At 39.5% G+C, this 15,152-nt stretch overlaps 1 protein-coding gene across 3 annotated transcripts in view; it reads right to left on the bottom strand.

Moving 5' to 3' along the window:
- The window catches only part of DYNC1I1 (dynein cytoplasmic 1 intermediate chain 1), a 378,042-nt gene that overhangs the window by 220,459 nt on the left and 142,431 nt on the right, over positions 1-15,152 (bottom strand). For all 3 annotated transcript variants that reach the window (XM_006178522.3, XM_032483976.1, XM_032483975.1), the window contains one exon: positions 2,949-3,064. In XM_006178522.3, the coding sequence (XP_006178584.1) occupies positions 2,949-3,064 (116 nt within the window). The remainder of the gene's footprint in view (positions 1-2,948; positions 3,065-15,152) is intronic.

The following is a 15,152-nucleotide window of genomic DNA, read 5'->3' on the forward strand; positions in this document are numbered from 1 at the left end:
AAGTTAAGTTCTCATTGTCCCAGGGGTCATCACAGACCTCGGTGTTTCTAAGATGTCTGGCCTCATCTTTGTCTTTCAGCAGCATCTGCTGGGTGCCTGTCATGGGCCGGTCACTTTCCCTGCTCTAATAAAGATGCAGAAGACTGGATTCCTAACTAACCTTGGGACCTGACGGTCAGTCCAGAGAGATATTAATAACACAGAGCAGAAGTAGTCTGGCAGGGAACCTTATTTTTTTCCTTTCTTATTACCTTGGAATAAGAAGCATGTGTTTAAAATGTTTTGGGAATAGAGATACCCTGCTCCCAAATCAGTGTTTCCTATTCTCAGACGTCTTTCTCTGCAACTAATGACCTAAGCAGAGAAAGGTCTAAACTTGTACTGAAAAACCAGTGTTCATGCGGACGTCATTCCTAAATCTCCCTGGTTTACATCACTCTCTGGAGTGTTTCTCATAGCAGCTCATTATGATCACAAATTAACAGAATGTTCATTATAGTACATACAGTAAAGAAAAGAGGCTTAAGCTTGAGCAAATCCAAAGTACTTTGCCTTTCATTTCAAAGAGTAAAATAGGAACATGTCAAAACCTGAATGCATAAGAACTTCATTAGATGTAGAACAGATCAATGCTCTGAGATCATTAGTCTGAATACTGTTAAACCTTCCATAGTCACATAATGACTTAAAAAATAATCAGCATTCCTTCATACACCATGAGCAATAATGAGCTAAAATGGATCGATCTTATATGCACCACAACTTTAAATATTATCCATCCAAGAGCCACACTGAGCCATAAAATTCAGTAGTTCACTGCTTCCTGCTTCTGTACGGCTACAGTCGTCATGGAAATATTGCCATGGCCCAAGCCCCCAAAATGGAAGCCAACCCAAACCTGCCACATGGTAGAGCCTCCCCTACACACAGCAGATGAAGGGAGCACAGGGCACCCCGTCAGCCAGATGGTTGGACGATTTCGGGCAGCCAGAGGTCAAGGAACCGTCTGTGGTGAGAGGGCAATTTGCTGAACCCAAATCCAGAGTTCTTTGTGTCTAAACCCATCCGGGATCACTTCAACGTCTAAAGCTATGGTAGCTCGCTTTGAGTTCAAATCTGTATTGTGGAATTTAAACCACTGAAACGACCATCACCGCTAAAAAGCTCTATGAGTCTTGTTAACAAAACAGAAAGAACTTGTGCCAATAGCTGAGAAATAAATTCCTTCTTTCCTGCTGCTTGGACCACAGCATAATGAGGGCTCCCAAGCTCTCTCTGCAGCAATAAAATGGAATGCCCAGGCTTTTCCTTTTGATGTATTCCAGTTTAAAAGTCTAGAGCTGATGCCTTTTCATCCTTAATTTATCTCCCCTTGTAAATATTTCTGTACCATTTCCAATATCTGGAGTATACACATTTTCAAAAAATAATTCACTCCTTCTCCTGTTTCAGTTGTGTAACTTTATGTTATGGGTCAAATTTGGGGCTAAATAAACATACCTCAGGCTATAGCTCTGCAAATACCCCCGGCAGCAAATTAACTCAGACAAATGTTTTGGTTGGGTGGAGAGGCTGTTTTTAACGATCTTCCTGATCTGCCTGGAGGCCCTAGGAGAGACCAAGTTGAACTCCCAAAAGCTTTTCTAACTTTGTATTTTCAGCCACACTAATACACAATTTCCAAGCTTGTTGAAGTAGCTGGTTTAAGATTTCACCACCAGAGGGTGCTATTTGTTTGCTTCTAAAATTCATTTCACTAACAGACTTGAAACATGGAGGCCCCGCCACCAAAGAATCGTCCCCACACCAGTCGGCACAACAGGAAAGGTCTTCAAAAGGCCTGCAGGCAGCGCTCTACTTCAAGGATTCAGATTTCACTTTGCTTTTGACATAATGTGTTTAAAACCAAAATTGAAAAGCTCTGTAGTTTGCACAAACCAAAATGCACTGATTTATATACACTGTAAACCAAGCAGGGAATGCAAATCATTTTTCAATCTGATGGATTTTGTTCGGTATTTACTACACAACAACAATGAACCCAGAATTCTTACATATTCTTCACCACACCAAACAACAAAGTAACAAAGTAAAAAGAGACTGTGCTTAGCTATACCAACAGAGCTTCTCCCCAACAGTGCAAGCTTCACTTACCCTATTCCAAGTGTACACATCTCCTGCTTCTGTTCTGGAGCAATTTTGCTTTGGTGTAATTTTTTACTTCTAGGAAGCATTTTGATTGATTAGCATCAGCCTCTCTTATTAGTGCATTTTTACGATTCACTGGGATTTACACATACTTTTTCCACTTGATACTTTCTGGTATGCACGAAGGAGGCATGGAGCTCAATTCCCATTCACTCATACGGAGCTCACGTGGAAAGTCTTTTTAAATTGTGATAAACTCTAGTACATTGCCCTCTGAATTGGAAAAACTAATCAGGGTTTTTGCAAAGCTTTTCTGTAAAGCACCACATGAGAGTAATGTTAGGCCATGTGAGCCATAAGCACTCAACCCTACCACGTAGCAAGAAAGCAGCCACAAAGACATGAAGGACTGGGCGTTCCAAAACACTTCATTTTGAGGAACAGGTGGTAGGCTATAGTTTGCTGACTCCTACAAATGATGACTCTTAACATACACACACTTTTTACCAATAAAATTCAGAGAAGTTTCTATCATGTTATCCTTTGATGATCTTCCCCCTCTTCACAGTGTTGACAAAGCGTGACCTCTCTAAGTTATCCATTTTCAAGTGCCTGGGTTTCTGGAGGATTACTACTGGGTTTCCTCGCCAGCATTTTCAAAATCAGAGCCAAAGGAAATGTAAGCATTTGGTATGTCCTAAGAAGATCGCTTACGTTAAGACAAGAAATCAGCAAGAAGGCTGTGACTCCCCAGCAATTGGTCCAGAGATCATATGGAAAGTAAAAAAAAGACAGATTACCTTCAGACTGATGCGTAGCCAGAGGAGTCTGGGTTTCCTTGGAGTAGGACACTACTTCCCTGGGCAGGAAATCCACTTGGGTAACCTTCGACACGCCCAGCTTATGCAGTCTCCGTCTATGAGTAACAAAGGACAAGTGCTTAGAGAGGGAAGGTCTTCCTTGCAGAGGATTTATCAGTAATGAAACAAAGGACTAAAATAAATAAACTTCAAACATCTGCAGCTTCCCTGTACCAGGGCCCTGGGTCCTGGGTCGCAAGTCAAGATACGGGTTTTCAGCCCACTTTGCCGCCATTTTGCTGAGTGGTGGTCAGACAGACCCTCGGGCTGAACCTCAGCTTTTCTACCTGCCAAACCAGGTCTTGGTGAGTTCAAATGAGACCCCTTCCATTCTGAGAAACTCTGATTTTTCTTGATTAAAGTTTATAGAGAAAATTTTCATTTGTAACACAGGATTCTAGTCTCTTAGGCAAGAGGGACAAAAGAAAAAGAACGCTTCTCAAATCTGAAGAAAAGAGTTGACTGCTTAGTGGCGAAAAAAAGGAAAGAAAAAGCATGTTCTCTAATACGATAATGAGAGGATGATGTTCCAAGGAAGAGCATAACATCTCACACTTCTCCAGAAAAGAAACTAATACAGACCAGCATGTGCATTTGCCGAAAGACACACTGATACAGCACAGGTGAGTGAAAAAGGGTACTGGGCCAAGAGTGACAGAGTTTTAGTTTAGGATTCCCAAATGAGCCGTGAGCACTGTAAAAAATCCTTCCTGAATATTTATGGAGCGCACAACTGTTCTCAGACGTCTCACACCCATCACGTCAGCTGCCTCCGAGGTGCCCCTCCATGAAGCTTATGGGCAGATGTCATCATCATCTCTATTTTATCGACGAGGAAGGCGAGATTCAGTATAAAAAACATTCTCAAGTATGTGCAACTTGTAAATGGTAGAACCAGGGCTAAAATTCTGTTGGCCCAAGTCCTGGTCCAGTGCTTTGCCACCAAGTCAAACATCTACCTGAGGTTCTTAACGGTTGAGTTCTCAACTGCCCCCCAGTTCTGACGTGCCTCCTGCATCACCCAGGAAACACCCAGTCGTGGAGGCAGTGGAGTCTGGTAGTTAAGCACGTAGACTCTAGCCTACCGCTTACCAGCCGTGTGTGAGATCTCGTGTAAGTTACTTAATCCCTCCGGGCCTCAGCTTCCTCATCTGTCACATGGAGATGTTACTAGTACTTACTATTAGGATTAGTAGGGGTAATATATGTGTACCACATACATATAATGCATACACCACACATACATTATGTGTACCTATGTACACAATTTACACTCATGTACATCTTAAAACAGTTTCTGGAACATTATTTTAGTATATAGATTTTGTATCAGTATTGGATGTATTTTACCATATTTCTTTAAATTTTTCAGGAAATAGAGTATGTGTGTACCTCTGAGGGAAAAAGAAAGGCAAAAATAACCATTTGGTCAAAATCCCACATTCCCTAGCTCTCTAGGATCGATAGAAGCACCTTCATATTATTTTTTTCATTATTACTAACAAAAGCACAGACTCAAATCTTTTTAGTAGTGATAATAAAAAGACGAAAGAAAGGCATACTACAGCTAGGAATTTCTATGCACAATTTCCCAAGCAGTCTAGGAAAACAAAAATTTCTTCCCCATGAGTCACGAAGATAAATGAGGTGAAATCTAAGGTGTGCACAGAGCAGACCCAAACAAACAAAGGCTGGTTTAGAGAACAAGCCTCCCAGGCCGTCTCTGCAGCCCCACCAAGCACGACGGCAGCCCCACTAAGCGCGGCTGCAGCCCAAGCTCCACACAGGACTGGGCCACATGGGCCTCTCTCACTCCAGTGTCTGGACTGCAGAGTGAACTGGAGGGTCAGGCTGCAGACCCAGCACTTCCTCACAACCTTCTCACACAGAACTGGGGGGAAAACACACAAAATGTACTAGAAACAAAAGTATTAAACAAGGAAAAAGGCTCAAAGTTTCAAAGTAAGAAATTCAAGTATTACTTTCAATCCTTCTTGGATCAGAGAAGTATCTTTTTCTTCCTAGAATGGGTCTTTCTTGAAGCATCTGAAGAAGAAAACATGACTAGACACCGGGGACTGCTTAAGGCAAAGCCCCTCCTGCTGTTTAATAGCCTAAAGCATCTTTCTGAGGCCCCAAGAGGTTGATCTTCATCTCAGGCTGAGATGGAAAGGAAACACAGGCTGGTAATATACCCCCACTGCTTCAGATTGGTGTCACACCTGGCATGGAGAGATTCCCCCGGACTTCCAGGGGCACCTGTGTGAGGCCCAAGATCTCCACAGTCCCATTAAGAGGAACCCATACCTGCAGGCAGGGATTCCATCACATCTTGCTACTGAGACGTAAGCCGTAGGCCTATGGTGTCGGGTGACCAGCTGTAGGCACTGGGCAACAGGAAGCTGATCTGTAATTTGATAACTCACCACAGCAAACTGAAACCAACCCGTGAGGCAGTATAGCATAATGGTTAAGTCATGTACTCATACACAAACTGGGTTCCAGTCCCTGCTTTGTCACTTACCAGCCGAATGTAAATGCTCTGGACCAGTGGCAAACCCCTCTAAGCCTCATGTTTCTCATTTGTAAAATGGGTACCTGTCGCTGAATTGCTGTGAAGACTAAAGCCAGTGCTTATAAAACATTTAACTTAGTGCCTGGCACACAGTAGGTGGCTCTACTGTTACCTTTTTGACTGATTATAATAATGCTTATATTTCTTCAAAAAAATCAGAGACAGCAGATTTATGGATGCTCTAAATTGATTCCCTAAAACAGTAGATTTGAAGATTATCTTTGACAATAGAACATAATAATCACACACCTAATTTCTTTGGGCACATGGGTAGGTTTTGGCTGCCTGGGAGTGTCTGTTTGCTTTTCCTTTAAGTACAAGTATCAACACCGTGAAATTTCTCAGTTTTCACAACTTAGCTTTAAGTGGTGTAAGTACCACAAACAGTTCCCAGCCCTAGCCGTTCCAGAAAGGCTGCAGAAGGTGGCGCCCTTCCACAGCAAAGACCTTCCTCTCAGGTGTGTTCTCCAACTGTGTGTCCTCACCTCTGGTCTCTCCTGGGCCAGAACGTCTCAGCTGATGCAGAGTATATCCATTCATACAATCCTGTGACAAAGACCTTCAACTTCCCTAAAATACTTCTACAGTTTTATCAGCTGATAAAAATATCATGTAACTTTGTCTACAAGATGAACTATCTAGTAGTTCTTTTCTTTAAAGGGACAAACACTAAGCACTGTGTTTCTTATTTTGCTCAGTATTACCAGCTCATAATTCTTCTATTCAAGGTTGCAACTTAAACTACTTAGAAAGGAGGGAAAAAACTGTAGAATTACTGTTACTATAATTCCTTTATCTTCTAATTAGACTCTAAGTTTCACACTGGCTCCTCTGTTCTTACTCTGGGATACCTTTCCTGCTGACCCCACCCCTCCTGCAAATCTCACAGCCTCACTACTGTACAGGCATACTTCCACCACAGCCCCGCTTACATGTCAGTGTTCTCTTTTCATGTCTGACTTGGCCACAAACTTACTTATTTATCCCTGACCGATTTATCTCTGTAGACTGGGGCTTAGTTCTGCGTCACATACAGAGCCTGGCACTGAATAAATGTTTGAGGAAGGAAGGAAAGGAAGAAGAGAAGAATAGAAGAAAAAGAAGGCATGATGTAGAAATGTAAATTAAAAATTCAGTTATCTATGCCGTGGTGGACATGGCATTATTATTAAATTATAGGGCCCAACCAATCTGTGTTTTAATTCCCCCCCCAACCCCAGTGACTCTGATGCTCACTAAAGACTGAGCACCACTGACTTAGAAATATTAGAGTGTATAAACAGAATCTTCATTCTTCAACTAGATTCACTGAGGCGCTCCACCCTGCAGCCAAGTCCTAGAGGATGAGGCCTCAGTCCCACTGAGTAGGGATGGCATCTCCAATCCAAGCTTATAAAGCTCTGTGAGACAGGCGAGGAGCAAAGGTGAGTGAGAGGGTAAGAGAATGGGTGTCAGGCAAAGGAGACAGACTGCAGTGCACAAAATGTGAGGGGCCTGGCACAGGCTCTATCCTAGATCTAAAACTAAAAAGTCAGGCAGTGGTGGATCCCAGAGATGCTGGGCAATGAAATCATGGATTCCTTACTCGCTGACTTGGCATGGTCCTAAAATGCCAGTGGCCCACATTTTCCCTGGGCTGGGGTTGGACTCCCCACTAAGCTGAGCAAGTTGGCTGAGCAAAACCATACCATACCAAAGTTGAAACATTCCTTCAGAAAAGTCAGGTCTTGATAAAGGATAAAAACTGAAGCTATTTGACATTTGAGAATGGTTATTTCCAAGTGCTCAGGGTGTTAAGATATCCAGTCCACCACTAGCATAGTCCAACCTACCCAGGTTTGTCCACGTGTTCTTGGTTAGACATTATGCATCAGAAATAGAAAACTACTCCCTTGCATGAATCATGTCCCCATTCCCCTTTCTGGTTCACTTGAGATATCTTGGTCTATCCACCCACAATAAGGTTAGCATGGCTTTGCGACCCCTTGGCAAAGTTTCACTATCCAAAGAAGATGAAGCCCAACATATGACTTAATCATGGTCTATGATGTCTACCAAAGCTGAGGAAAGTTAGGGTTATGAAGACTTACTCCCAAATAAAAGGATGAGAAACATGGACACAGCCATTGTAATTCTAATAAATATAAATTCTGTGGTTCTTCTCCCATTTCAAAGATGAAGGAAATTCCAGGAGAAAACATACTGGTATTTTTAAATGCAGTTAATACTTTAAATACTATTTTTAATAGTATGGAGAATAAATAATTGCAAAGCATAGAGTTATCTACCAAAGCAGGATATCCTGGTTTTCTCCCTATTTTTGAAAAGATTTGCATTCCTTTCAAAGCCATGAACAGAACTTCAGCTTCTCAAGTCACTGCATCTGTGACCTGGAAATATGGAGAGAATTCCTACATGTGGAGTGCTTAAAAAAATTAGATTTCAAAGAAATACCGTCAAGTTGTCTTAAAGAATTAAACAGGAGAATAATTTTGACACTACAAAGCTGTGGGTGGTGGGGAGCTGGTTATGGATGGAAGGATCAAAAAGCAGAGCTCTTTGATCAGACTTAAGATCAAGGCTGTCTTAATTTTTTATGGAAATAAAATTTTCATACTATAAAAATCTCCCCTTTAATGTATAGAATTGAGTGTTTTATTTTAATATATTCACGAAGCTGTATAACCTTACCACTATATAATACACAACCTTTTCGTCACCTCCAAAAAAAATCTTGTATTCATTGGGAGCCACTCTCTGGTCTCCTCTCCTCCAGCCCCTGGAAACCACTCATCTACTTTCTGTCTACTTTCTTGTCAGTGGAAGAATACAATATGAGGCCTTTTGTGTCTCATTTCTTTCACTCAGTTTAATGTTCTAAGGTTCATCTTGTTATAGCATGTATCAAAATGTCATTCCTTTTTATTGATAAATAATATTCCACTGTGTGGATATACCACATTGCTTTCAATCCACTCATGAGTTGGTGGACATTTGAGTTGTTTTCTTTTTGAATAATGAATAATGCTGCTACAAACACTTGCGTACAAGTTTTTGTGTAGGCATATGGTTTCAATTCTCTTGGAATTAAACTGAATTTTCCTTGAGCTGGTGTATATCTACGAGTGGAATTGCTGGGTTACATGGTAATTCTATGTTTAACTTTTTGAGGAACTGCCAAACTGTTTTCCAAAGTGGCTGCATCACTTTACATTCTCATTAGCAGTGTACAAGGATGACAATTTCTCTACAGCCTTGTCAACCCTTATTATTAATATCTTTTTTATTACAGCCATCTGAGTGAGTGTGAAGTAATGTCACACTGTGATTTTGATTTTAATTTCTCTGACGGCTAATGATGTTGAGCATCTTTTCGTGTGTATGTCTTCTTTCAAGAAATGCCTATTCAAATTCTTTGCCCATTTTTAAGTTGGGTTATTTGTCCTTCTATTGCTGAGTTGTAAGAGATTTTTAAATACATTCTGAATATTAGACCCTTATCAGATATATGATTTGCAAATATACTATCCCATTCTGTGGGTTGCCTTTTCACTTTCTTGATGGTGCCGTTTGAAATACAAAAGGTTTAAATTTTAATGAAGTCCAATTCATCCATTTTTTTAACTAACTGCTTGTGCTTTTGGTGTCATATCTAAAAAACCACTGCCCAATCCAAGGTCACGAAGATTTGCACCTATGTTTTTCCTAAAAGTTTTATAGTTTTAGCTCTTACATTTAGATCTCTGCTCTATTTTGAATTAATTTTGCATGTGTGTGAAGTAGGGGTCCAATTTCATTCTTTTGCATATGGATATCCAGTTGGCCCATGCTTCATTTTTCTTAATGTTCAGCGGCAAGATTGAGCAAGGGAGCAGAGACTTTATCATGAATATTGCTCCCTGTTGATGTCCACGGACCCCAACAAGTAGCCAAAGCCAACTGTGGGAGGATAGAGGGACCTCATCACCTGAGCACTTCTCCGGGGTCATAAAAGCTGTCAGAGCACCCGAGCAGGCCACCCACCACTGGCGTAAGGATCATCAAATTCTTCCTGAGTCAGTTAGGCACAATACAACTCATTTTCTGAGGCTCTAATTTCAGATCAGAGTGAATTATATACTGTAAACTTGATGTTCCTGCATTTCATATTTAAGATAAGTGAAGGAAACTGCATTAATATCGTGGTACTATCTCTATTGGGCTCATAAGGGAACCCAATAATATCAGATCTGGCTCCGGACAGCTAAAGTGTTAACTAAACTGGATGGCTGCTGTTGGAATTTCACAGATGCCATCAGCTAATCCTCAAAGATACACATATATCAGAGTGAATGAGTTATTTTCTGATCCATCACCAACACTGGGAGGTAGACTGAGACTGGCATTAATAGAATTTATTTTTTATAATGTCACAGTACAAGAGCCTATATGAAGACACAGAAAAGCCACAGTAAAAATATACCAAGCATCTAAGAAACACTTCAAATTTTTCAAATTGTGAATCAAAAAAGACTCTCAATAATGGTCTTTGAATAGCAGTCTCAGAGTTTTCGATGACTGGGAATTATAACCTTGAGGGTATACTGGTTAAACCTGGTGGCAGGACAAGAGTGTGGGAAGACTGCATGGCAGAGTCAGGGGCCTGGGTCAGAAGCCGATGTGTGGCACTCAGAAGCCAGGAAGCAAAAAGGGGTCATTGCACTAACAGGCAGTCTCTGGGGCAGGAAAGAAAACTGGAAGCCAAGCAGACAAAATCAGGAGCAGGTATTCTCAGAGACAAAGAGTTATTTGGCCAGATGCCAAAGTAGGTCAGGGCCAAGGAATAAAAGAATGTCTTACATCAGGCCCAGACTCAATCCTGCTGGGTTTTACTGCTGCTTACTTATATGTGACTATTTCATCCTCAACACACATTAATGGTGCTGCCAGTGACTTTCTCTCTAGGCTGCTTATAAAATTCCTTGAGGTTCTTAAAGAAGAGCCCCCTAAGATGGCAAGGGTGATAATGGTGCCACTTTCCTCCCTGTCCAAAAATGTCATGTGGGGATCTACAATGTCCTTGACACGGGAATTACTTCAGCGAATATCATTATCAGCAACCACAAACAATTTTTGAAGCATGGAACTGTGCCAGATCCTTACAGAGAGGATGAGGAGAGTGAACATATACGACAAAAAGCAACTAAGAATGAAAGGTAGCAAAGAATAAGAGTCAACATGAGTTAATTCACGTAGTAAGTGTGACAGGAGTTTATAGTATGAACATTACTATGTGTTTGGATAAATATAGCAAGTTTCACTGAGAAGTAAAGGCCTGATATAAATCTTGAAGGATGGGCAGGACTCAGTCAAGTGGAAAGGTCTGAAGAGTGTATTTCAGCAAGGAGGCCCTATATACACAGTCAACAAAAGACTAAATTCACATTTTACACCTGAGAGACCAGGTTTTCAGAATAGAAGTTTTATGTTGATGGGCAGTGGAAGATAAATTTAGAGAGATACCCTAAGACCAGATGATTTTTTTTTAAGACCAGATGATTTAAATCACAGGCTATAAAACTTGGACTTTATGCTGTAGACAATGAGGAATTATTGAAAGTTACTAAAAACCTGACAGCTTCAAAGAGTTATTTAAAATAAATTAGTATATAAGATACATGCATCCCAATGTTCATAGCAGCACTATTATATGGAAACAACCTAAATGTCCAATGACATTTAAACACACACACACACACGTACACACAATGGAATACTACTCAACCATGAAAAGAATAAAATACTGTTATTTGCAGCAATGTGGATGGGTCAGATGATCGTCATTCTAAATGAAGTAAGCCAGAGACAGAAAGAAAAATACCATATGGTATCACTCTTATGTGGAATCTAAAAGAAAAAATACACAAATGAACTTACTTACAAAACAGAAACAGACTCACAGACATAAAAAACAAACTTATGGTTACTGGGGGGAAAAGGATAAATTGGGTGTTCAAGATTTGCAGATACACACCACTATATATAAAATAGATAAACAACAAGTTTCTACTGTATAGCACAGTTGAATACTACAATATTTAACATCTTGTAGTAACCTATAATGAAAAAGAATATGAAAAGGAATATATGTATGCATCTGCATGACTGAAACATTATGCTGCACACCAGAAATGGACACAACATTTTAAACTGACTTTACTTCAATAGAAACATACATAGAATAAAATAAAATATATTAGTATAGCAACTATACAAAGAACCAAGTCTATCTCCCTCATTTGACAAATAAGCGACCAGAGGCTACGTATGGGAACTTAGGAGTTGAGTGTGGAGGAAAGATGGAACTGAGAAAGGATCTACAAACAAAGGGTAGGCGGGTTCAGTAACTAAACAGAGAATTTAATTCAAAGGGGGAAGCCAGAGAAATGATTACTGTAACTGACAGTCTAGCAAATGTGGAGACTTGGTTCAGGGTGATAAGAAAGCGCTCAGTGGTGATACACTGGGAATAAAGAGGAAATGCTGAAGTTTGGTGACTCTGGAAGAGAATTAAGGCAGTTTACTTGGTACAGAGGGTGAAAGAACAGGAATAAATTGGAGATTATTTCAAGGCTTCATGCCTTATGGGAAGAAAAGTGAGTGGCGTAACTAGAAGACACAGGGGAATCAGAGAACGATCTGCGTTGGGGTAAAAATGAGTAACTCTGTGGGTGAGTTTGTGATGAAGGGTTTTCTAACTATATGAAGTTTAAGACCAAAGTTATGAAAAGAAGAGAAAACAGAAAATACGGTTCTGGAAGCCACCCACCTAAAGTCACATGAGAAAACACTGTAGGGAGCTAAGGACATAGACACTCATGAGGTACAGAAGTTTTTAAAAATGACAAAAGGTCAACCTGTTTTCTAAACACTCTATGTTAGTACAATTAGGTGTGAAAGTGTGACATCTGCAGAACTGGTTCCTAGGACTGGGCATGGGACACCACATGGAGGAAAGGTGAGGATGTGCCACCACATGGAGGAAGGGGGCCTAGCGTTGCACCCCCCACACACACACACACTCAATTTATCATCTATGTTCAGAGTGGGTGCTCTTCTCCAAGGACTGAGAAGCAGCTTGATGGCTGACCTTGATGAGGACCCTCTTCCATCTTCTATATTCATATTTAAAAAATCATCTGGGGAAGTATTTACTTCGTTTCCATGAAATTTGCTTCTGACTGTGCAGAGATTAGTTTGGCAGCCAAAGCATTTTTCCCAAACAGAAGCAAATGTCAAGTCTGGCTCAGTCAACAAGGATGGTCAAAGAGTTTCCCTTAAATTTCATCACACAAGTAAATCTTGCAAATTTCTGGGATGAGAGAGGAAAGACTCAAAATTGTCATGATTATAATAGAGCTGGTGGGAATTCTGCTGTCAAGTGTCCACTACAAAAGCAATTGAAAGTTCTGACTTATAAGATCAGGAGATACAGAAGTGTGTTTTCTACAATATTACATATAAATCACGATGATATAAAAATTTATAGAAATGGTCTTCTATTGACTAGATACTTACGAAAAACCTTCTATAGAAGTTGTAACATAAGCCTATAAAATGACAGAAATCTTCAAGTCACTGAGTACCATAGTATAAGTACACATCTTTCTCAACTGGCCATATTAATTTTTCTGAAATGGAATTAAAAAAAAGGAATATTGTTTTACGAAAATCTAGTTGTGACTGTGGAACAGAAAATACCCCCAATATTGCTCACTCAAGGTTTTTGAGGACAGAGTACAAAGACTGGAAGATAATAGCTTCTCAAGAAATGTTTGGGGACTTCATAAATAAATATTATAAGAGATAAAACAAAGCACTTTCTCCCTCTTTTGTGACAAAGTTTTGATTGGATCAGTTAAAACCAATTTATTGAAGTTTTCCATGGGTCAGAATTCATTCTATATTTAAAGACTCTGAAGTGAATTTTACCATTACCTTTTGATACACCCCCCCATACACGCTGCTGTTCCATATTTCAATTTCTGTAGAAAGTGTAATAAGGTGTTATTGAAAAGGCAGAGATCATCAGTTAGCTCAAGAATACACCCTACATCATTCTCAAGAAAATTCCAGGCATTGTTACATGGGAAGCCTTACAAATTAATTCAGACCAGAGATCTAAACATAATGCATAAGAATATTTGACAAAACATGGAGAATAAGCCAAAAGAGGGCTACTTCATCAAGGACCAATGAGCTTATGACTGTTCTGTTAGGCAAATGAAAATAACTTTAAAACATAAAGAGACCTCTAGAACTGCCTGGATAGATTTTCTCAAACACCTACCACCATCTTGAAGGATATATGTTTTTCTGGTGCCTTTATACAGTTGGTTTAACTTCTATTCTTGACAGAGTGATCTCCCTGTTTTGCTACAGTAGTTTGGGATGGTGCCCAAATATCTAGCATGAGAAAGACATATACTCTGAAAATTATAAAACATTGATGAAGGAATTTGAAAACGATACAAAGAAATGGAAAGATACACTACATTATTGGATTAGAAGAATTAATATTGTTAAAATGGCCATACTACCCAAAACAGTCTTCAGATTGAAAACAATTCCTATTAAAATACCCATGACATTTTTCACAGAACTAGAACAAATAATCCTTAAATTTATATGAAACCACGAAAGACCTTGATTTGCCACAGTAATCTTGTGAAAAAGAACACAATTGGAGGTGTAACACCACATGGCTTCAGACTATACTATAAAGCTACAGTAATCAAAACAGCATGGTATTGGCACAAAACAGATACATAGACCAGTGGGATATAGTAGAGAGCTCAGAAATAAGCCCACACACCTATGTTCAATTAATATACATCCAAGTAGTCAAGAATATACAATGGGGCAAAGACAATCTCTTCAATAATTGGTGCTGAGAAAACTGAACAGCTGCATTTAAAAGAATGAGATTAAAACATTCCCTCACTATACGCAAAAATAAACTTGAAGTGTATTAAAGATCTAAATGTAAGATCAGAAACCATAAAACTCCTAAAAGAGAACAGAGGCAGAACACTCTTTGACATAAATAGCTGCAATACTTTTTTGGATCTGTCTCCTACGGAAAAATAATTAAAAGCAAAAATGAACAAATGGGACAGCACAGGTTTTTGCACAGCAAAGGAAAACATCAACAAAACAAAAACACAATCTACTGAATGGGAGAAAATATTTTCAAATTATATGACTGATAAGGAGTTAATATCCAAAATGTATAAACAACTCACACAATTCAATATCAAAAAAGAAACAATCTGATTAGAAAATGGGCAGAAGAGCTGAACAAGTAATTTCCAAAGTAGACATACAGATGGCTAATAAACATATGAAAAAAGCTTAACATCGCTGACCATTAGAGAAATGCAATTTTTTTTCTGATAAGTATGGCTAGATATTTATCAGTTTTATTGATCTTCTCAAAGATCCAGCATTTGGTTTCACTGATTTTCCCTATTCTTCTATTTCACTGATTTCTACCCTGATATTAATTATTTCTTTTCATCTGCTTAATT

This window comes from Camelus ferus, chromosome 7 (assembly GCF_009834535.1).
Source record: "Camelus ferus isolate YT-003-E chromosome 7, BCGSAC_Cfer_1.0, whole genome shotgun sequence".
NCBI lineage: Eukaryota > Metazoa > Chordata > Mammalia > Artiodactyla > Camelidae > Camelus > Camelus ferus.